Genomic DNA, 22,086 nt, shown 5'->3' with positions numbered 1-22,086 from the left:
CCGTCACTTAACTTCCGGTTTTCTTCCGCTGTCTTCATGCTTGTGATGCTAGCTGTTACATGTTAATGTGCGGTTCTGATCAGACATAACTGCCTAATTTAAACTTTATGTAACCGACAGCCATGTAGCGGAGACTGGAGACTAACACTACCACTTGGTTTGTATTTTTAAGCGTAATTTTGTCTAAAGAAACACCCGTTTTCACATTATTGTAACGTTAACTAACGCTAGTTTACAAAGTAAGGTTAAACCAACACAGGACAAGTCCTCATCTGTCCCCCACTAACTAAAACTAGTACGACGACTCCCCAAGACCAGTAAGTCAGTTAGTATTTGAACAGGGTTCCTACGGATAAGGAGAGCTTCGTGACAGAAAGTAACGTTACAAGTACAGTATCACTTTAGTAAGTTAACGTTACCCAACCTAGATCTATTACGAACCTGAGTTACAAACCTGAGTTAGCCTCCTAAACGCGACAGAAACATCATCACATCAGAGCTAATATCTCTCTGCTGGGGTTCCATTGTTACGCCACTTATTTTCAGACAGTTACAACATTTACAAATATTGTTTTAGACCCTGTTTAAGATTGGAAACAGACAACGACCAAGTCTAGACCAAAAATGCAAGTAAACCAGGATTAGATGAACATGGAAAGTGTAAAGGCAGTTTAAAACCCCATCAGATCGTAAGTCATGTGTTCTGGCTGGAGGAAATAATTTTTTGTTATAAAAATATTAAAGTTAATCAAGGGTGAAGGTGTTAAGTCTGTCTGAACAGGTTTCATTTCAATTAAGTGATGTGATTTCTGTAACACATTTGCGTGATTAGGCTAATTGTGTGTTTCATAATCATTTAATGTGTTATTCATGCCTTCATTTCCTGTGTCATCCTAGAAAAAAATGCCATCGAGAAATCATCTTGATAAAATCGGGAGGAAGAAGAAGAAGAAATGGACAGAGGAGGCGATGGAGCGTGCACTGATCGAGGTGAAGTCGGGACGGTGTACTGTGAGGCAGGCTGCCAAAGAGTTTGGAGTGCCTAAATCTTCACTGGGGGACAGAGTCAGTGGACGGGTGACACCGGGGAGTCGCAGCGGGCCAGCTCAGCTTATAACATCTGCTGACGAGGAGCTGTTGGTGGAGTTCTCTTTATACATGTCCAAGCACGGATTCCCACTGACAAAGCAACAGCTGGTGTCCTTTGCCTCATCCATTTATAAGCGGCAGCATCGGAGGGTGGCATTTTCCAAACTAGGCCAGACCTGGTGGCTCAATTTTAGAAAAAGGCAAGAAAAGAATATCACCATTCAGCCAGCAGACAATGTTGTCCGCGGGAGGACAGTGTGTGTGAGAAAGGAAGCAGTGGATCAGTTTTTACATTTACTGAGCACTGTCATGGACGCTCATGGGCTCGCAGACAAGCCTCATCAAATCTTCAACTGCAATGAGACGGGCTTTCAGCTGGGCAGGAAGAGGGTGATTCTCCCCAAATCTGCCAGTCTGGGCTACAAGCCAACGCCAGGCTCGAGGGACCACATCTCCGTCCTGGCTTGCTTTAGCGCAGCTGGAGAGGACATTCCCCCATTTATTACCTACTCAAAGGCATACCCAGGGGGAGTATGTTACAAGACTCAAGGGCCCCCAAATGCCCTCTATGGATGGTCAGACTCAGGGTGCATCAACTCTGACCTTTTCAAGAAATGGTTCCTCAAACACTTCCTCCTGCACGCACCAAAGGACCGTCCGTTGCTGCTGATTTTCGACGGCCACAAGTCTCCCGTGAACCTCGAGGTGGTGGAATCAGCTCGCAAGGAGGACGTCATCCTTTTGTGCCTTCCGCCTCATTGCTCTCACATCCTGCAGCCACTCGACGCGGGTCTCTTTGTTCTCCTGAAGCAGCATTTCGCAGCACTCATAGGCGACGGCTGTGCCACCGATACACACTTTGCAGTCAGCAAGAAAGAGTTCTCAGGTGTGTTTAAAGGGTCGTATCAAGTAGTGAAGGAGGAGGAGGGTGTCCGGATTGTGACGGAAGGTTTTAGGAAATGTGGCATCTACCCGCTGAACCACTTTGCCATCAACGAGGGTCATTTAATGCCATCGCACAGCATGGGCCCAGCAGCTGGATCCTCTTTGTCCACATCAGCACCGGGGCTGCACACTGTAGGAGACCTCACAGCTGCTGGACCCTCCTCCTGACTCATAACTGCCCAAGACTATCAGAATCAGCCATCAGTACCTTAATTTAACATAATTTAACAAAACCTGGCTAGTTCTGTCATGTGAAATACTGTTTACACTCCAGCTTTAGTATTGTACACCACCTCCCCAAAACTTCTCACAGAGTGCTCTGTTGTCAGAAGAAAGGGGTGTGTTGATATTAATTACTTCTCAACGTTGTGCTCAGATTTAGCAGTTCCCAACCTGGGAAATTGTGTTTTATTTTCGCTAAGATTTCTCTAATTATTGCTTTTTTCTTGTAAAATATTTCACCTCTACAGGCCTCTAAAAAATCATTCAAATGTAACAAGCGGAGACAGTCATGTCCACAATAAGGCCATAACCAGTGACAGGAGGTCGAAAGTAGACATTTCTTCACGAGCCAAAAAGATTGAGTACTGCTGTACAACAAATTGAAGGAACAGTGTGTAACATTTCGGGGGATCCATTGTTTTGTTTTCGTTTGCTTAAAATGAGCCCTTTATATCTACACAAGGAGCGGGTCCTCTTCACGGAGTCCGCCATGTTGCTCCGCCATGTTTCTACAGTAGCCCGGAATGGACAAACTAAACACTGGCTCTAGAGAGAGCCTTTTATGTTTTTACGTTACCTGAAGGCCACCGTAGTTCTCAGACACGCTTGTGAAACTGCAGTAACGTGAGCCACAGAGTGCAAAGCCGTGGTACCGCCAACTGCCGTGTGACTTCCGTTGCTCCTTAAGTAGTGTTATTATGGTACGGATGGCCTCTGAGCGAGGCGAACGTCATGACCACGGTTTTTCACTCAGCGGCTCATGTTACCGCAGTCTTAGAAAGGGAGGAGTGAGCTGAGGGGTACTCGGTTGCAATCTGAAACCACACCAGTAGATGCCGACAAATCCTACACACTGTAGCTTTAAACTCAAGCTTTGTCATTTTGTCTAGTGATTGATGGCCAGCCAGTTCGTCAAGCTAACTTACATCGAGCAATATGAATACAGACAAAGTTGTGTTTCATTTCTATTTTGGTGTAGTAAGCAGTGTGCCAGTCTACAAGGTATATTTTGTGAGCTAGCTTTCTAACACTATTCTGGACTGAGCAAACATGATTCAAGTTCAAAGTGTATTCAGCTAACATATTAAAGCATGAGAACAAGTTCACCTCATTGTTCTTAACATTTAGATAAAAGGACAGATTTAAGAGTTAGCCACATTGTCAAGTGTTATCTTGATTGTGACTCTCCATAATTACGGCAACAAATGCATTGTGAAAATGTATTCGATTTTGAGGTTTAGTAAGATTTATTATGGTCCAGTATTCATGCAGAATATTTGCAAAAAAGATGTACATGTAAGTGATTTCTTCCTCGTGATGTTCAAGCCTGCTGTGACACAAACTGAGAGAACAGAGGGGTATAGGGAATAGCTTTGTTATCTTTTCTTATCTATTTGTTATCTTTTACCTGATAGAAGGGAAATGATAACATGTCTTTGAAACAGCTAACTCAATTCTGTCGTGAATCGTATTGTTCCTTTGCTTGAGTATTCTGTATGTGCTTGGCCCATTAAGTAGTTATAAAAGGAATATGTTGTCTAAAATAACAAAAAAATATTTTTTTAATTTGGGGAGGGGTGTCTATAAACATAAATGTGTTCATATATGTAATGCTTTCCATTCACACTGAAGAATGGACCCTACAGTATGATCTCAGGGAGAAAAAAACAGAATAAATGTATTTTTGAAAAATGTTTGCATCACAAATGTGTCCATAAGCTTAATAATTTACTAAAGGATGTTTTAGTGTGTGTGCGTGCGTGCGTGTCATATACGTGTTGAGTGATGTAATGTCAATGCAATAGATACAGCTGGCAACAATACAGCTGGCGGGGAACACTACTGCATGTATTAATGATTATGATTACTGTCAACAGTCAATGAATGTTTCAGAACATCTTTACAATCTATTTAAACATAAAGTATATGAATGTGACTTAATGATTATTGAATACCAAGTTACAGAAAATGATAATTACTTTTTATGCTCAGCAAAACAATGACATTAGTATTTAACACACATGATCACTAAAAATTGACGGCTGGTCAAATATTTGTACAGCTCAAATTGGGGATTTATATTTTTATAATGTTCATTAGGAAGCCGAGAGGACTCATTTGGTATTGAAGGGCAAATACGCAGGTGTTAAAGTGGTTGTTTGTTCCTGTGTGCCTTGAGGGGAAACACTCAAGTACGAATTGTATTCAGATCAATGCTTCATCAAGCAGCTAAAGCACAAGTCAGCCTGCAGTGCACTGTGGGTCGTTATGGATGCAGCAGCAGAGCTGCCCAGGGCTAAGTTAATGTTTATGTATGTTGATATCACAGATGGTGATTATTGCCTGAAGCCTTTATACTTTTTTGTAATTCACTGACACAACAAAGTCAAAGGAGTATTCCAGTTTGACTTGCAGAGCTGCCCCCACACTGTTCGTATCAAAATGGGTCTCGGCAGCAACACATTTTATAATATAAACACTGGCGATGTTGCAGACTTGGGTCTAATATTTAAACATCACAGGGTTTAATTATTTATTTTTTGCTTTATTGCATTTTTCAACCCCAAAATAAGCTATTTTTTAATTAAATCTACAAAAGAAGTGGCAAATGATACATATTATTTTTAAATATTACGTCATCATACCTCAGGTTTATTAGTGATGTGGGAAACTAAACTTTTAGACACACTATGAAGCACTTGTGTTGAAAATGATTCACTGTTTCGAAGCATTTGATTCTGTCAAAAATTGTGATATCTGCTGGCCAAACCGAGGTATTGCATTTGTATGGATATATTAAATGTGAGAATACCAGTGGTTTTACTGCTTTTTCTGCTTGTTCTTAAACACAGTGGCGACATCTCTCTGATACTCACTCGAACATCTTGGCTGTGGACAGAACGTATGAATTCTGTCTGACTGGAGAAGGTCTGGTCTCCAAGACATGCTCTGTCCTGCAAGACAAGTAAAAGTTGTGAATTTGCAGCATCTTTGTTGCACCATTTCTCTCTCAAGTCAGTGCTTGTGTTGTAGGACAATTAGAAAAGCTAAACTAAACTTAAGAGGACCTGAAAATACAGTAACAATGCCTTTATTGGTGAAATGCAAGAAAGCAAGATAGCATCAGATTCAAATTTGTAATAATTGTATCGCTTTTAATGAACACTTCATTTTTGATGTTGCATCTTAATTGCTGAGAATATACCTCGCTTTGTCTTGCTCTTCATCTTCCTGTTTTAATTTCTGGATCCAAAAGCCATCACTCTTCAGCGTAGTCCGCACCCTGGTGGTTTTAAACACCTTGATTTTGTCAGCCCCTACAACACACACACACGCACACGCACACACATTTTCTGTCAGTACGGGGCACCAAGAATTCCTGCATACCTTGTTTAATCTTATAAAAGGATGAAATATTGGATTCAAGTGTGACTTACCTTTTGACATGATGCTAGTATTTTCTCAGATGTTCAACCTGATGAAATTATTTAAAGATGAAAAAGTTAAAATGTATTCAAGGTTTGTTTTTTATGTTTCTATACAAATGGTGTATAAAACTGTAATCTACTGTATCTTCTTATTGTTTTCTTTTACTCTTTCTATATTCTCCCCACTGACATGTTTGATGACCCACCATCTCGTACACAACCCGTCATACTGCATTCTGCAGCACACAACTCACCCGGGATGTAAAAGTGACATTGAAGTATTTATCATTTGGTACAGTACTAACTGTTCTGAACAATATGTTCTGTTGAATTGAGGAGCATTGATAAACATTGAAATTACATATTTAGGTAACTTTTTTATGCTTTTTCAGAGCTCACCACAATTTATGTTAAAATAAAAAATGTCACTCTGGAGTAAACAATGTCATCCTGACAGTGCTGTGTATTAATCCACATATTAGTCTCCCTGTGTTTACAGTGTCATGTCCTGTCACGCTGTGCATCCTTTCTGTATTCTCTTTGAGCTCCTCTTAACATTTTGACCTGCACTCAGAGCTTTAATCTCCCATGATGAATCTCACTGGAGATGTGCCAGCGCCAATTAACCAGGTCAAATCCATTATGCATAGAAAATTAAAGCAATTCTGACTTTGTAATGAGCCCTTACCCCCACACAGCCAGTGAGCATGAAATCAGAAATGTATGAAGTACATTCTTGCACCATATTGTGTTCTTCTCACCTGTTCAGGTCAGCTGTGTCAGCGCTGTCAGTGCAGAGTGGTGTCGTGCCTAGTCTGGGTCTGTATCTCACACAGGCAGACAGGTAGACTCACTTCATCTTGAGCCCCCACCCCCCTGTCACTTTAGGTTACACCACCTGTTAGTGTGAGGTGCCACACCTGGATACTGCTGTGCAGGTTGATCGAGTGGGAGTGTGGGTTGCTTTTATGTGAGTGGGCAGACCCAGGCAGGTGCCATCGTTTTATAGTTTTGTGTTTCAGCAAGTGTGAAATGTTACATTGTAGAGACGCCAGAGTTTCACAATCACCCTTTCCATAAAATCAAATGTAGCTTTTTCATGCACTGTTCTTACTGCTTTTCTAATGTGTGAGACAACCTTACACCATTTAAACCAGTAATTTAGTGCTTAGCTGTGTATCAATACTTTATATGTGGCCATAAATGAAACCCTGCAGCTCATTTGCTGAAGATATTTCATAAGAAACCTATTAGTGTTATTTCCTTCTTGGCTCCAAAGACAGATGTTCCTTCACATACCTGCTGTTCCAGTTGGGGGATGCTAGGAATCAAGAGAGACCTGATCTTAAACTACTTGGAATTTAATCTACTGCCTTATCCTTTCAGTATCATCCAAGCAAAATGTGCAGCTTCTCCAGTGAAACTGAAACAGGCACAACGAAAAACTAAACCTCACTCTTTTCATTTAATTTTCAATTTTACATTTTGATCAACTGAAATGCTCTCATAGTATCTGGGACGCTGTCTCCGTAGAGAGACGTTATTACTGACTTTTTAATGTAATTTGAGAGACAGATATATCAAAACCTGCAGCCAAACTGATCTGTATGGCTTGATACAGAGGCAAATGAGAAAAATACTTTTTTTTAATCATTTGGGTGAGCTGATGCTTAAAAATATATGCCCCGATAAAGGCATATTTATAAAGGCAATAGCACACATTATTTCGCTCTCACATGCACACATGGGTATATTTTGAATAAGATCACATCAAACAAAGAGGTCACTGTATAGCTTGCAGGAAATCCCACTGTGAATAGTTTGTAGGTTTGTTAGCAGAAATTCTACACTGTGTCTTCACTTTTCTGGGGCAATGGGAGCATTTGCACTTGACAATGCAAAGTAAGACCTTTCAGACATATCATATTTGAGGAATCCAGCAGAACCTCCTTTGTTGTTTGTTTTGCCTCCTTGAACCCCAGCCAACAACATGTTCAGGAAAGATTCCTACAGTACATTATCAAAACAAGACAGAAGTCGTCAAAGTGTTAACATACAGTACATATAGAACCGGCATAGTGGAATGAGAACACTGCAGGTGTATTGCTCAATGAAAATAGTCGTAAACAGGAGGGTACATTCTGATCTTAACTGCATGTTCGTCATATAGCCTACATTCAAAAGGGGTGAGGTGAAAAGAGAGAGGAAAAAAAAAAAACATTTCTATAAGTCTTTAAAAAAGTATTAAAAACACAAAGTATTTTTTTACTATCAAATCTGAGACTGCCCTGCAAGTATCATGACACACAGCAGAATACAAATTTAAACATCAAATGTGTGTGTGCTTTGTCTTTTATGTTTATAAATGTATTTTCAGAATCACCTATATTGGTCAAGTATGTGTGCATATACAAGGAATTTGACTCTTTTTTTTGTTATGATTCTTATGTTCATGTATGTGTGTGTTTTGTGTTTCACCTGACTGCAAGACGAAGCTCCCCTTGGAGACAACTATGTTTAGGTTGAAAGTCACTGACAGATAACAGCCTTGTTTTTCTGTAAGCATTTTGGTTTGGCTGTTTACACTGTCATTCATTTACATTTTAGTTTTGAGAACTGGCAATAAAAATTTGATATTATGAGACCTCATCTTGAGATGTCTACATAGGCCTGAAAATTAAATAATTAGAAACAATTAAAGTCTGTGCCTATTAAGTCTGTCCCCGGCCATTCTCCACCCCACTGTATTACTGATACTGTATGAGTACTGCTTCTGTATTGTATAGTTTGCACATTGTGTAGAAATGTAAACATAATGCAATCTTTAAAAATCTGGTAATTAGGCAGTCAAAACATGATATGTGACTTTCAAGGCATTCAAATGACAAAAAAATTATAGGCAAGTTGAGTTTTGGTGCATCATCTGATACTATCTGCCTCCTACCTTTTTCACTACAACATTGCAAATTCGTATGAAGGCACTTTACTTATTCTTGCAAGCAAAGAATATTTGTTTAGTAAGACTACTATAATCCCTGATGACAACAACGCATTTTGTGTATTAATTAGTCAAATATATTTCAATTATAATCATTTAAGTTAGTAGGTAGATTTATGTTTTCTAATTTCCGAGTATTTTTGAATGCATCTTCTCCACACGCAGGTTTCTACAGGAAGTGATGTCACTCGTTGTATCGGCTCTTCCGTTTCTCGTGTGCTAGCAGCTCTGTAAGTGTTATTGCTCTAAAATTAGTTTCTAAAATGCCCATAATTTGAATTTTGGTTTTATTTAAATAAAACATTTTATGAAATAGTTTGTGTCTGACGGTACACAGTAGGCCGCTGAGGCGAAATAGCATTGTTTTCCTTCTCAACGGCGTTAGGTTAGCATGCTAGCAACTTATTAGCTGTAGTGGCTAACTGGCTAGCTTGTGTTCTGTACTTTATCAATAACTAGCAAACACCTTATTTGCCTAATATCATCAGAGGGTACATATCTCTCAAAGATAATAACCCAGATGCTTTTTTAATCTGATATGCCAATAAACGTTTTGGCAGATTTAATATGTTGTTTAGCTTGTTTTTGGTTGTGTTTTTACAGATGAATGAACAATTGAGTTTTAATCCATGCCTCAGTTGGGAAATTGGTCATTTCCGTAATTTAACTCATTTTCTCAGTATCTCCCAACTGTAATGATAGAATCATAAATACTCAATATACATTAGCCTGCCACACATACACACACAACCATATCTGTAATTTACAAGATTCTATCCTTCCCCTGCAGACAATTTGTGCATGGTTAATATAACCGTACTACTCACTGCTGGGTTAAACACCAAGGCTAGTATAAAGGATGCTGTTGATTGAAAGGAGGGGACTGCTGCCTCATTATTGATGATTTGACTTGATATTTGTGTCAGGAGCTGCCTGTTTCGAGCTTTCCCACTCTATGTTATTGTTCTCAGGTCTTGGTGTGCACTGTTCTGAACAAAACTTGGTTTTCAGTTCATGTTTTTTCTCGTTTCATGTGTTGTTACAGCAGAGCCAATCGAAGATGACTACAGCTGCAAGACCGACATTTGAGCCGGCGAGAGGAGGGAGGGGAAAAGGAGAGGGTGGAGGTGATTTGAGTGCCTTGTCCAAGCAGTATTCCAGTCGAGATCTTCCGGGTCACACCAAGATCAAGTACAGGTTAGTTTGTCAAACATGAATGGAATTGAGTTTTGGGTTGTAATTAGTGTGTCGCTGAGGGCACTGCTGCCTGGTGAGACAGGCACTGATTTACATCTAATATGATACTTTCTGAACTGTTCCTACTGCACCTTCCATCTATTCTATATGCTGGAAGCAAAAATAAAAGTATATATATTTTTTTACCAATTGTTTTCCCGTCTTCAGGCAACCTACCCAGGATGCCCCAGAGGAGGTGCGTGCCCGTGACTTCCGTAGGGAGCTGGAGGAGAGGGAGCGTGTAGTTGCACGTGAAAAGACCAGAGAAAGGGGACCTAGAGGTTGGTCTTTCTGTACAGACTTAGTGTTTGTTGAACATGCTTTTTAGTGTATATTTCTGACCAAGTTCCTTATTCTAACCTCAGTTTATACCCATGAACACAAATATTTTAAATACTGCATTGACCCTAATTTTCCAGAGCACACCACATCATCATCATCTTCGTCATCATCTTCAAAGAGGCCCAGACTGGATCAGATCCCAGCAGCCAACCTTGATGCCGACGACCCTCTCACTGATGTAAGTGCTTGCACTGTACACTTAGTGGTGATTAGCACTCATTGAACTCCCTCACCAACGACGCTTGGTTGTTTATAGGATGATGAGGACGAGGACTCTGAGGAGGACAGTGATGACGACGACACTGCGGCTCTCCTGGCAGAACTGGAGAAGATCAAGAAGGAGCGGGCTGAAGAGCAAGAACGCAAAGTAAAGTATCATTTCAGACTGACATGACGTTTGAACCGGGCTGAAAGCACAATCGGCAAATTAAGATACAGATTTCATTTGTGAGGAGGCAAATGTTACCTCATTTAGTAACTTTTGTTTCTTTTCCCATCTTAGGAGCGGGAGCAAAAGGCAGAGGAGGAGAGGATTCGCATGGAGAACATCTTGAGTGGCAATCCATTGATCAATTTGGCAGGGCAGCAGCAGCAACAGCAACAGCAGATGACCCAGACTCAGAATACCTTCAGAGTCAAGAGAAGGTATCTCACAAACACACACTTGTATACACAGCATTTGTGTTGTATTTGAAGAAAAACGTTATCTTCACTTTCCACTCATCATCAACAATTAATTTGTTAATATCTTTTTAGGTGGGATGATGACGTCGTGTTCAAGAATTGCGCCAAAGGAGTGGACGAAGCACGTAAGGAGAAACGCTTTGTCAATGACACACTGCGCTCTGAGTTCCACAAGAAATTCATGGAGAAATATGTAAAGTAAAGGACTATTACTTTACTTGTTAGTTTTATTGTTTGTTTGTTTTTTTATTTCATTTCTTTGGTCTCTGCTCTCCTGTTGCCCTCTGTTCCAAGGATGATAGATGGCATTCAAATACATTCTGTATTCAAATGCATTAGTATTTGTACAGTCAACACATAAAATGTTGTATATAAACGAGTAACATCCTTTGAATAAAGCTTATAAAAAGTTGAATGAAATTGTTTGATGTGAACATCTGAGTCTTTCTGTAGTTTTTTTTAAATAATGAATTTCAATAAACAAAGACTTAAGACTGTGTTTAAAATGGCTCACAGGAATTCATTTGAGAAAAATGGATGTCGTGGAGAATTATCTCTTCACAGCTTTGTTTTTCAAATATTTATTCTACCCTTTTCTTAATTTTATCTTGTTTGGGTACTGCATTTATTTATTGCAGTTTTCATTGAGCATGATTGTAGACTAAAAACAGTTTTAACAGAATGGGTTTAATACATTCATATAAAAACAAACTTTAATGAACCTTGTAAAATTAAAGTACTTCTTTTTAAAGAATATTCTACATATACACAAAATTAGAATCAAGATACCTAATTTCATTAATGTCATCTGAGGTGCAAGTTTAGATTTTAGGTTGTCTGCCTTTTATCTTGAAGCAAACTTCATACTCAAAATATGGACTGTCGCAGATTGAAGACTAACATTCAAATTCTAAAAACCAGGTTATTTTTTTTATCTTTTTTTCTGGCCTATATTGGTATCGGTAGTCGTGTGTATAGCTTTGTTTCAGAACTCCCTCACCTGAAGTAAATTTACATGATGATTAGGAAGATCCCTTTAAGTCTCTTCCTCTACTGTTTTTTTAGTAAGGTAAAGATTGGTGGAGTTCTAGTGACCTTCCACCATTAGGAGTGCTGGTATAAAACCCAGTTTGGGTTCACTGCAACCTATAATCACAATCTCATTAAAATCATGTTGCTTTAACCACATCATGTTTTTACAATTTGGAATTTGATTACAAATCATAGATTATTTGATTCAACAATATACTAAGCAATATCCAGAATAGTGTGAACAATTTCAACACAATACAACAACATTGTCTTTTAGGGACTTTTGTGGGGAAGAACAACTTCCTCCTTTTCTTACTCCATCTAGACCTATTGTCTCACAGCCATTGTGCTAATGTAATTACCACCACAACGTGATGCTATAGTGCAATAAATACCTATGTTCCAACATGAATATGATTTATTACAATTGACTTAAATTATATTCTTTATTGTTAAAATGTTAGGAAATACATTTTAAATGTTTAAATGCGCACATTCAAACTTTAATATTTGAATATGAATAAGATATAAATGTTCAGGAATAAGCGCAGAATGAAGCAACATTCAAGTATATTGCAGTGATTGCAGTGCGGTCTTTTTGTTTTCTTTTCTTAAAATTATTCCAGCAAGTAGATAAACAGTGGTGGAATGTAACTAACATTTACTCAAGTACTGTACTTGAGTACAATTTTGAGGTACTTTACTTAAGTATTGCCATTTTATGCTACTTTATATTTCTACTGCACTACATTTTGGAAACCAATATTGTACTTTGTACTCCAGTATATTTATTTGACAACATTAGATACTATTTACTTTACAGATTTAGATTATTAATATATAATCAACTAATAATTATGATCTATTATTATAGGTTAAGCTCCCCAGCAATATATAAAGTAGTTGAAATTAGCTCCACCTTCACCAACTGCAACATTAGTGATGAACACATTAATGCATCAATAATTACAATCCAGTGATATAATGTATATGATTCTGAAATAGGACATTCTGCATAATGAGTACTTTAAGTATATTTTGATGCTAAAACTTTTGTACTTGTATTTAAGTAAAATGTTGAATGCAGGACTATCTGAGTACTACTACCACCACTGTAGCTAGATAAATACTGTAAAACTACAACAATGACGTTACAGAGATGTGGCATTTATTGAGCTGGGATCTTGGGGAATGTACAAAGATTTGCAAAGCAATGTATGTGTACGTATGATGTTTTCCTCAAAATAGTTAATAAATATGATATTATCCCATTTCATAATTGGACAGAAATCCGTGGTATTCCTTTTGGCTTATTACCCACCAAATATCTGTAACAACCGTTTCTGAACAAAAGTTATTACCAAAACGTACGAGGAGCAGTGAAGGCAGCAGGCGACAAGTCAAGCCGGCAGGGGGCGCCATCTCCAACTATCGCTTCCTTGTGACAGGGATCTGGGAGGCTGCTGGGAAAACATGGCAGCTTCCTTTTGTTGGTGGGGATTTACTGTACTCCGACGGGGGATTTAAAGACATTCTCCAGTAGATACACGGATCTCCGTCGCATACTCGGGGCTCACACTGACAGTTCTCCAAACACTTGAAGCAGGAGAACATGGAGAAGAGCGGGAGCATCGACAGTTTGGGTTCGAAGCACTCCTCTTCTCGACAGCCAAGTGTTGATTCATTGTCCAGGTAGCCAAACCCACCACAACACCTCGCTCTTTAAGCTAGCGTTAGCTCAAAGTTTAGAAACTAACAGCAGGCTTTATATATGTGTTATCACGTTAGTTAACATGTCTAATCTTAATGCACTTTCTGTAACGTGAACCCTTGAGATGGGACCGTTAATGAAACCACTAATAATGTCATGTGGTTACCACTGGTGTTTACAGTCAATTAGTGCACAATTATAGGCCATTATCCCTTATAATTAGAATAATTGAGAAGTTATCAGAGTCCAGAGTAATGTCAGATATTTGCACACTCCGTCTGACTAACATACATTATCGACTGAAGTGTCCATAATGGTTTCGATGAATCAATGATTGGGCTGCAAAACATCTGAAAATAATAAAAAAATTACCATAACAATTTCCTAGACCCCAAGGTGATGCATTCAAGTTCCTTGAAAATATCCCAAATTTGTTACTCAGATGAAAATCAGATTCATATTAATGCAATAGTTTTGTTAATTGGTTATTTAATCAAATACTGGTTTCAACACAAGTGAAATGAGTTGAGGAATGTCTGTGGTAACACCCTACTACTAAGACTAAGTATTTCCTTTGTCATGTTATCTCTCCTCAGTACTTCCACCTCTCGCTCTGACCGGTCTGCCCAGCAGGCCAAGCCAACCTCTGCCATGTCCTCTCACTCTGTAGCCGCTGCTGCAGAGCTCTCCCCAGAGCTCAGGGTTAGTAGCCTGCACATAGTTCACTGACATCCTGCTGCTTCATTAATTACTAATGATAATGACCAAAGCACAACTCTCCTCTTTTCTGCACCCTTCAGGTTAAGCCCAAAATTGTTGCCAAGGTATGCCATCTCATGCATTACATACTTACCCAACACGTGTCTTTAAATAGTGCTTTATGATAATCTACCTTAGCAAGTTTCATGGGTTCAGGTCCACATTCAGATCCACATTCATGTCTAATTTGTATCTAATGTTTCCAGCAGGTGCTTAGAGATTCAGAAAAAGAAGAGCCACAGTTACTTCCAAATGAAACTGTGCAAGACATGGGTAGGTTCTATCTTTACTGCAATCACAACTCTAATCGAAATAGCGTACATGCATTCGAGGCAAAGTAGCTTTTTTCCAACATCAAAACAATTTGCAATATATTTGTTGTTTCTTTGCCAAATTTAGATTTTTTTTCTTGTTTTATTCTGCAGCCCAAGATGTCACATACTTCTGTCCCTTCATTGGAGCACTGAGGGGAACAGTGACCGTTACCAACTACAGACTTTTCTTTAAATGCATGGACAGGGTAAGCTTTGAGAATTAAAAAAAAAAAAGCACTATAACTATTTGGAAGATTCATTCTCTGTTTGTTAATGTGTTGTTGTATTTCTAGGAGCCAGCATTTGTGCTGGACCTGCCCCTTGGGGTGCTGAGTCGTGTGGAAAGGATTGGAAGTGCATCGAGCCGCGGTGATGTGTCCTACGGGCTAGTTTGCAAAGTGAGTATGATGTGGAAACGGTCTGAAATAAGTACACTTGTTTTATATGGCAGATGTCCACAGGTTACAGATGCAAGAACATACAGGCAGCACAGTAGATGACAGTTATACAGTGAACAGGCTAAGGCATAGAGAATGAACCTCCTCTCATCTCTGCTGTGTAAACAATACTATCATAAATCCTAGTCATTAAGAAGAGTGAGCCTATGAACAACCTCTATGTCCATAGCATACTTTTACGTGGCGTAGTTGCTTTACTGCTATGAAATCATATTACAAACAGCTGTTGACCCCTCAGTTTGACCATGACCTGCTGCTCTATCTTTCTGCAGGATATGCGTAATCTACGATTTGCACACAAACAAATGGAGGACACACTCAGAAAGTCCATTTTTGAAGTGCTGGTGAAATTTGCGTTTCCTGTTTCCAACGGGCTGGTGAGTGATTCAGCCACACTGTCTCTGACACTGTAGCTCTGCACTGTCTACCGACTGATGAAGTTCTCTCTCGCTCCCCACAGCAAATCTTTTCCTTTGAGTATGGGCAAGTGTTTCCCGAAAATGGATGGAAGGTGTACGACGCTGTCTCGGAATACAAAAGACAGGTATTTAAAAAAACGCCACGGTCCGACTGCTTAGCTTAATGTTACAGGAAGCTTATTACATTGGTTGCTTGTGTGTTTTTTACAGGGTATACCCAATGAAAGCTGGAGGATAACAAAAGTGAACGATCACTATGAGGTTTGTGACACCTACCCATCAACTCTGGCGGCGCCTGTCAACATACCAGACGAGGAGCTGAAGAGAGTCGCTGCCTTCCGAGCAAAAGGAAGGATACCTGTGAGTGAGCGGTCTTCCGCATGAATCTTCTCCTGTGCTGCTCGATCGTTGGACTGTCTGTGGTCTTATTCTGTTTTACTCTGTGTGCAGGTGTTGTCATGGATCCATCCAGAGAGCCAGGCAACAGTGACACGCTGCAGTCAGCCCATGGTTGGGGTAAACGGGAAGCGCAGCAAAGAGGATGAGAAATACCTCCAGGCGATCATGGATGCTAATGCTCAGTCCCACAAACTCTTCATCTTTGATGCCAGGCCCAGTGTCAACGCTGCTGCCAACAAGGTTTATTACATTTTTAAAAAAAGAAAAAGTATTGTGAAGGAACAGTGTGTAACATTTTGGGGGATCTATTAGGAGAAATGGAATATAATATTCATAACTATGTTTTCATTGGTGTATAATCACCTGAAACAAAGAATCGTTGTGTTTTTGTTAGCTTAGAATGAGCCCTTCATATCTACATAGGTTGCGTCCGAAATCGCATACTATGCACTACATACTCAATGTGTGTACTATCGCTCAACGTACTTTTGTGTGAATAAACAGAAGTATGTATCTTAGACGCACTTAGCAGTAATTTACGTCTGCACTTCACGAGAGCCTCCTTGCCGGTTGGCGACGTGTAACCATGGTAACCTGTGCCAACCTCATGTGACCAAAATGACGATTTGTGAGAATCAAAGACACGTACACTTAAATTTACGCATTATTGATGTTACGGAGCTGTCCGTCAATGTCTGTTATGAACATTGTTGTCACTAGCGCATTGCATTGTGGGATATTTATGCCGCCGTAGTGTCCAGCGTTTGCATACTGTAATATTTCACCTGGACATAGTATTCATACTAAGGCTTCGGACGTACTTAAAAATCTCACATACTGTTTTAGTGTACTAAATAACATGTTGGTATGGAATTTCGGACGCAAACCAAAGTCCTCTTCACAGAGTCCGCCATGTTGTTCCGCTATGTTTCTGCAGTAGCCCAGAATGGACAAACCAAACGCTGGCTCTAGCAAGAGCCCTTCGTGTTTTTACATTACCTGAAGGCCACTGTAGTTCTTCAACACGCTTTTGAAATGGTGGTAACGTGAGCCGCAGAGTGCAAAACCAGGGCACTGCCAGCAGACGACTGCCGTTGCTCCTAAAGTAGTGTTATAATGGTAAGGATGGCCTCTTAGTGAGGCGAACGGTGTTACCACGGTTTCGCACTCGGCGACCCACGTTACTGCAGTCTTGGAAAGAGAGGAGTGAGCGGAGGGGTACTCAGTTGGTTGCAATCTGCAACCACACCACTAGATTCCACCAAATCCTACACACTGCGCCTTTAATATATATTATTTAAGGAAACTCTCCTTGCTCAATGGATGAACCATCTCACCACCCATTCTGTCTCCACCTGTGTTTGTTTTTTTTTTCTTCAGATGAAAGGCGGTGGTTATGAAAGTGAGGATGCGTATCAAAATGCTGAGCTGGTGTTCCTGGATATTCACAATATCCACGTGATGAGAGAGTCACTCCGCAAGCTGAAGGACGTGATCTACCCCAACATCGCGGACTCCCACTGGCTTTCCAATCTGGAGTCCACTCACTGGCTCGAGCACATCAAGGTGAGTATTATGATGCATCACTGTGATTGAGAAAAAAAATGGAAGATGAGCCAATTCCCAGGCTGTTGATTAAGGTGTTTGTGTGTGTGTGTGTGTGTGTGTGTGTGTGTGTGTTTGTAGCTGATCCTGGCAGGAGCACTGCGGATTGCAGACAAGGTGGAGTCTGGGAAAACGTCAGTGGTGGTGCACTGTAGTGACGGCTGGGACCGCACAGCCCAGCTCACGTCCTTGGCCATGCTCATGCTGGACGGCTACTACCGCACCATTCGCGGCTTCGAGGTGCTGCTTGAGAAAGAGTGGCTGAGCTTTGGTCACCGCTTCCAGTTGGTAAACACATTTTCATACACCTTTTGACATTTAGGAAACCACACGAGGTGCGTAGTCCTTTCTAGTTCCATCACTGATTGTCCTTTTTTCTTCTTTAAGCGTATCGGTCATGGCGATAAGAACCACACAGACGCAGACCGCTCACCTGTTTTTATACAGTTCATCGACTGTGTCTGGCAGTTGACTCGCCAGGTAAGGAATAAGTGGTGCTGATTTGTGGAAAAAATCTTCAGAATAACATGGTATGTCAAGGACACTAATGAGGCTGTTTTTTATTTAAGTTTCCTGCTGCCTTCGAGTTTAACGAATACTTCCTGGTCACCATCCTGGACCACCTGTACAGCTGCCTGTTTGGGACATTCTTGTGCAACAGCGAACAGCAGAGGTTGAAGGAGGTAAGAGCAGTTTGTTTCTCTCAGCATTTTATGTTGCTGTTGCAAAATTAGACATTTCAAAGGGATAGTTTGGGTGTTTTGGGGTTGTATGAGGTACTTATCCATAGTCAGTGTATTGCCTACAGTAGATGGCGGTCAGCACGCCCCAAGCTTGGAGAAGCAGACAGGAGTTACCGCATGGAAATAAAGCCCTCCTGTGGACGGGGCCAGCAGCAAAACATATTTTAGCCACCTAAAAAAAAGGCCCACCTAAAAAAATCAATATCAGTTTAAGTGTACGCTATATTTAGAATATTTTCACCGCTTTACCTTGTTATCATAAAGCCCTTTCCGACGGGAAACTGCAGCTGTTGTATCCATCTATGCTCTCGCCAAAGCCACAAGACTCCATTGAAAATAACAGTAATTTTACCTTGCAGAACACGGGGGTTGCTGGTCTACCGTTGCTTCGATCAGTTCATTTGTTTGTGTTATTGTGTGACTTTGGTTAGTGTGGATTCACCTGTTTTTTTTCAATGGAGTCTGGTTACTTCAGTGAGAGCATATATAACAGCTTCAGTTCCCCGTCGGAAATATAGACTTTATAGCTGTCTCACGGCAAGGTAAACAAAAACATTCTAAATAGAGCGTACACTTAAACTAGCCTACAGATTTTTTTTAGGTGGGCCTTTCTTTTAGGTGCTAAATGTTTTGCTGGCGGCCCCGTCCACATCAGTACATCGCTTTGCTTCGTGCCGGTACTGCCTGTTTCTCCAAGCTGGGGGCGTGCCGTCCGTCATCTACTGTAGGTATTACACCGACTATGAATAAGTACCTCATACAACCCCACTTCAAAAAACCCAAACTATCCTTTTAAAGTAATAATACTGGACAGAGCTCGAGTAGAAAGTTTGTTTGGTTTTTTGTGCATTCATTGTCATGACGACCACACCTTTTATTTTACAGGAGATTCCCAAGAGGACAGTATCTTTGTGGTCGTATATAAACAGTCAGCTGGAGGAGTTTACCAATCCTTTATATGTGAACTACTCCAACCATGTGCTGTTCCCTGTAGTCAGCTTACGCCACCTGGAGCTCTGGGTTGGCTACTACATCCGCTGGAACCCTCGCATGAGGCCTCAGGTATCTTGAGAAAACCTGTTTCTTGTTTTCAAAGGAAATAGTTTGCACTCCATACATGCGCCACTTTAGTGGTTGAACTTGAGCTTTACACGTTGCTTTTGTTGTCAGGAACCTGTTCATCAGCGCTACAAGGAGCTGCTGGCGAAGCGCGCTGAGCTGCAGAAAAGAGTGGACGAATTACAGCGAGAGGTGACCAATCGATCCGTCTCCTCTTCATCTGAACGCACAGGCTCCCCCACGCGCTCCATCACTCCAGTGCAGACCTTTGTTTGACACAACTTTGACCCTCATGATAACGGTTGCAGAAGCTGAATCCTACCTGTGAGAAGGTGCCATAGTAATCAGTAGGCCACACCCGGTGCCACGAAGGACCTGTGTGGCTCTCTGGGTGACACACTGCGTTAATACACTACCACCAAAAGTCTGATGTATTAGCACCTCTCACAGGTCATGTAGACTCTGCTGGCAACAGAAGAGTTTCTGTCTCAGACTGCTTTACTACAGCCATACTGTACTTTCCCTGCAGGGTTGAGAGGACATGTAACCAGAATAGCGAGTACTGTTTAGCGTATCGACCTACCTACAATCAGTGTTGATCTTTTTGGAAGTACACTAAAATATTACTCTGGTAAAATATGTATGCCTTATACACTTCATAGAAACACTCATTTCATTCCTCTACACTGCAAATATTTAGATATTGCAATACCGCTGAAGCAATTGCTGCAAAACTTATTTTGAGCTCTAGTAAAACCAACTAAATGGTTCGGGAGTTGTTAAATGTTTTTTTCTTTTTAAATGTAGTTAAAGGGCTGTAATGTTAGCTTCTTCTAATGTAAACTATAGATATAGAGTGCATTAAAAACGTAGGCAGGTGGTCCTCACAAGTCAATGCTTTTAGATAGTTGTGGCCAAATATCCTTTTTTTTTGTTAAGAATACATAATGTGTCATGTACGGCATTCCTACCATTGAGTGATTTCAGTTTTGTAAGTTTCATTTTTTCTAACTATTTATTATCCTTTCAGTCCAGTCTTGTATTTATGGATCACAATACACACTCATGTCATAAACTGATAAGAGATGTTCCCATGCAATATTAATAAGCTACACAGAATATGCAACAGTTAATTTTGTCCCAGTTGATAGTCGACTACTTGCTAAAATGTTATGTGTGGACGTTTCTTACAGATGCTTTCTAAAGCTAGTATCAGCCTCTATTTTTTAATAGGCAGCAGAATGTGTAACGGCTAATAATTTGCTTTGGGTGTTTTTTTTAGTTTAATGAATATCTGTGCCTTGCTCTGAATGACTGATTGGGAGAATAACAAGAGGAAAGTGTGCACAGTTTTTGAATTGCCAAGGTGAACTGGTAAATACAGTGTTAGCTAGCCTTTCCACTGCGTATGTGAATACTTGCAATAAAAATAAATTAAAAATAAATGCATTTACCTAGTGGTGTTTCAAATGATAGCAGAACCCCAATGACATTAGCATTAATTATCTCTTGTTATACCCCCGCGACAACGTAGTCGGGGGTATATAGCGCTCCGCGTGTCCGTCCATCCGTCCTTCCGTCCGTTCACGTGTCACACTTTCGTTTCCGGAGCAGAACTCTGTAACTATTTAACTTAGGAACTTCAAATTTGGTATCATGGTTGACAGTGTGGTTTAGTTGTGCCTTTTGGGGGTTAGAAGTCCAGGGTGCCCAACATTTTTCCAAAAGGGCAAAAAACGTTGGCCCTACTTTAGCAGGGGTCAAGCAGTGAGCGGGGATATGTGAGCCATGCTCACTTTTGCCTTGTTATGATTATGGTCTTTCCATAAAATAGAAGGAAAAAAAGTGCCTTTTATTACAATTTACAGTGCTGGAGGGTAGTATTAGACTGCAGTGGCTCTGAAAACATTAGCATGGTCATATTGAAGCTGTTTCACTCTCATACCTAAATATTAGATGACAGCCATACATTGGCTTTAAGGCGTCCTTTACCCATTAACAGGGTAATTATTCCCTCGACTTTAATTTATGCCCATCACTTAAAATGTATTTAAATTGCCACTTAAATTGCATTACTCTCCCTTTAAAAATGTACAGCTATTAAAGTATGACCATTTTTACACACGATTGAAGTGAGGCTGCTGTGCTGTATGCACTTCACTGCTTCTGGATATTGATATACTGCAGGCAACAGCAATTGTTTAAATATATTAAAAAGTTTAATAAATAAAAGTGCTGATACTATGTAGTCAACCTTTGGTGAACTTCCTTTTTTTATTGTGTTAGTAAAAGCATTTTTTTTTGAGGAAACACTATTTGCATATGTTGTCCACTGAGTTTTCTTTGTGATCTAGAAAGTCTATTCCTATTATATATACCTGTTTGTGTTTTGTTAATTATGATTCCAAGTAGACACACAAAGACATGAGAGAGGAGACAGAAACGAGCAGCATGCGAAAGTGGAGGCAGTAAACATACGTTGAATTGATTCAGGGGACAGGAAAAGAGACAGGAACTGAAACTGATAGGTCCAGCTTTCCTTCCATCGAGGCAGCTGAGGTACAGTAAAGTAGGGTTTACCCACCCCTTACTTTACCATTACAGCTTCTGATAGCACACCAAATGTTAAAGTTCTTTTAAAAT

General features: G+C 40.2%; 3 protein-coding genes across 3 annotated transcripts; all 3 read left to right on the top strand.

The window, feature by feature from the left end:
• Window positions 1–17: 17 nt before the first annotated feature.
• On the top strand, window positions 18–3,948 carry LOC141752772 (uncharacterized). Its single transcript, XM_074610934.1, has 2 exons — window positions 18–157; window positions 898–3,948. The coding sequence occupies exon 2, from the start codon at window positions 904–906 to the stop codon at window positions 2,200–2,202; it is 1,299 nt and encodes a 432-aa protein (XP_074467035.1). The 5' UTR covers window positions 18–157; window positions 898–903; the 3' UTR covers window positions 2,203–3,948.
• A 4,863-nt stretch (window positions 3,949–8,811) lies between these two features.
• cwc15 (CWC15 spliceosome associated protein homolog) lies at window positions 8,812–11,444 on the top strand. The gene is made up of 7 exons (XM_074611101.1): window positions 8,812–8,912; window positions 9,728–9,879; window positions 10,087–10,199; window positions 10,338–10,438; window positions 10,517–10,627; window positions 10,763–10,905; window positions 11,017–11,444. Exons 2-7 carry the CDS (start codon window positions 9,743–9,745, stop codon window positions 11,144–11,146), a joined length of 735 nt encoding a protein of 244 aa, XP_074467202.1. The 5' UTR covers window positions 8,812–8,912; window positions 9,728–9,742; the 3' UTR covers window positions 11,147–11,444.
• Window positions 11,445–13,375: 1,931 nt separating this feature from the next.
• On the top strand, window positions 13,376–20,892 carry mtmr2 (myotubularin related protein 2). The gene is made up of 16 exons (XM_074610943.1): window positions 13,376–13,668; window positions 14,284–14,389; window positions 14,488–14,511; window positions 14,653–14,719; window positions 14,872–14,966; window positions 15,054–15,158; window positions 15,491–15,595; window positions 15,679–15,762; window positions 15,848–15,997; window positions 16,088–16,276; window positions 17,417–17,602; window positions 17,723–17,929; window positions 18,029–18,121; window positions 18,211–18,324; window positions 19,270–19,446; window positions 19,555–20,892. The coding sequence occupies exons 1-16, from the start codon at window positions 13,589–13,591 to the stop codon at window positions 19,717–19,719; spliced, it is 1,947 nt and encodes a 648-aa protein (XP_074467044.1). The 5' UTR covers window positions 13,376–13,588; the 3' UTR covers window positions 19,720–20,892.
• The last annotated feature ends 1,194 nt before the right edge of the window (window positions 20,893–22,086 follow it).

The sequence above is a fragment of the Sebastes fasciatus genome, chromosome 16, assembly GCF_043250625.1.
Source record: "Sebastes fasciatus isolate fSebFas1 chromosome 16, fSebFas1.pri, whole genome shotgun sequence".
Taxonomy (NCBI): domain Eukaryota; kingdom Metazoa; phylum Chordata; class Actinopteri; order Perciformes; family Sebastidae; genus Sebastes; species Sebastes fasciatus.
Note: the sequence above shows the minus strand (reverse complement) of the source record. Positions and strands in the feature narration are given on the sequence as shown.

Bases quoted from the DNA above. Each gene is read 5' to 3' on its own strand.
- mtmr2 (XM_074610943.1), top strand. From the start codon at position 13,589: ATGGAGAAGAGCGGGAGCATCGACAGTTTGGGTTCGAAGCACTCCTCT. The intron at 13,669-14,283 runs GTAGCCAAACCC...ATCTCTCCTCAG, and splicing joins AGTGTTGATTCATTGTCCAG to TACTTCCACCTCTCGCTCTG. The intron at 18,122-18,210 runs GTAAGGAATAAG...TTTTTATTTAAG, and splicing joins TCTGGCAGTTGACTCGCCAG to TTTCCTGCTGCCTTCGAGTT.
- cwc15 (XM_074611101.1), top strand. From the start codon at position 9,743: ATGACTACAGCTGCAAGACCGACATTTGAGCCGGCGAGAGGAGGGAGG. The intron at 10,200-10,337 runs GTTGGTCTTTCT...CTAATTTTCCAG, and splicing joins CAGAGAAAGGGGACCTAGAG to AGCACACCACATCATCATCA. The intron at 10,906-11,016 runs GTATCTCACAAA...ATATCTTTTTAG, and splicing joins ACCTTCAGAGTCAAGAGAAG to GTGGGATGATGACGTCGTGT.
- LOC141752772 (XM_074610934.1), top strand. From the start codon at position 904: ATGCCATCGAGAAATCATCTTGATAAAATCGGGAGGAAGAAGAAGAAG.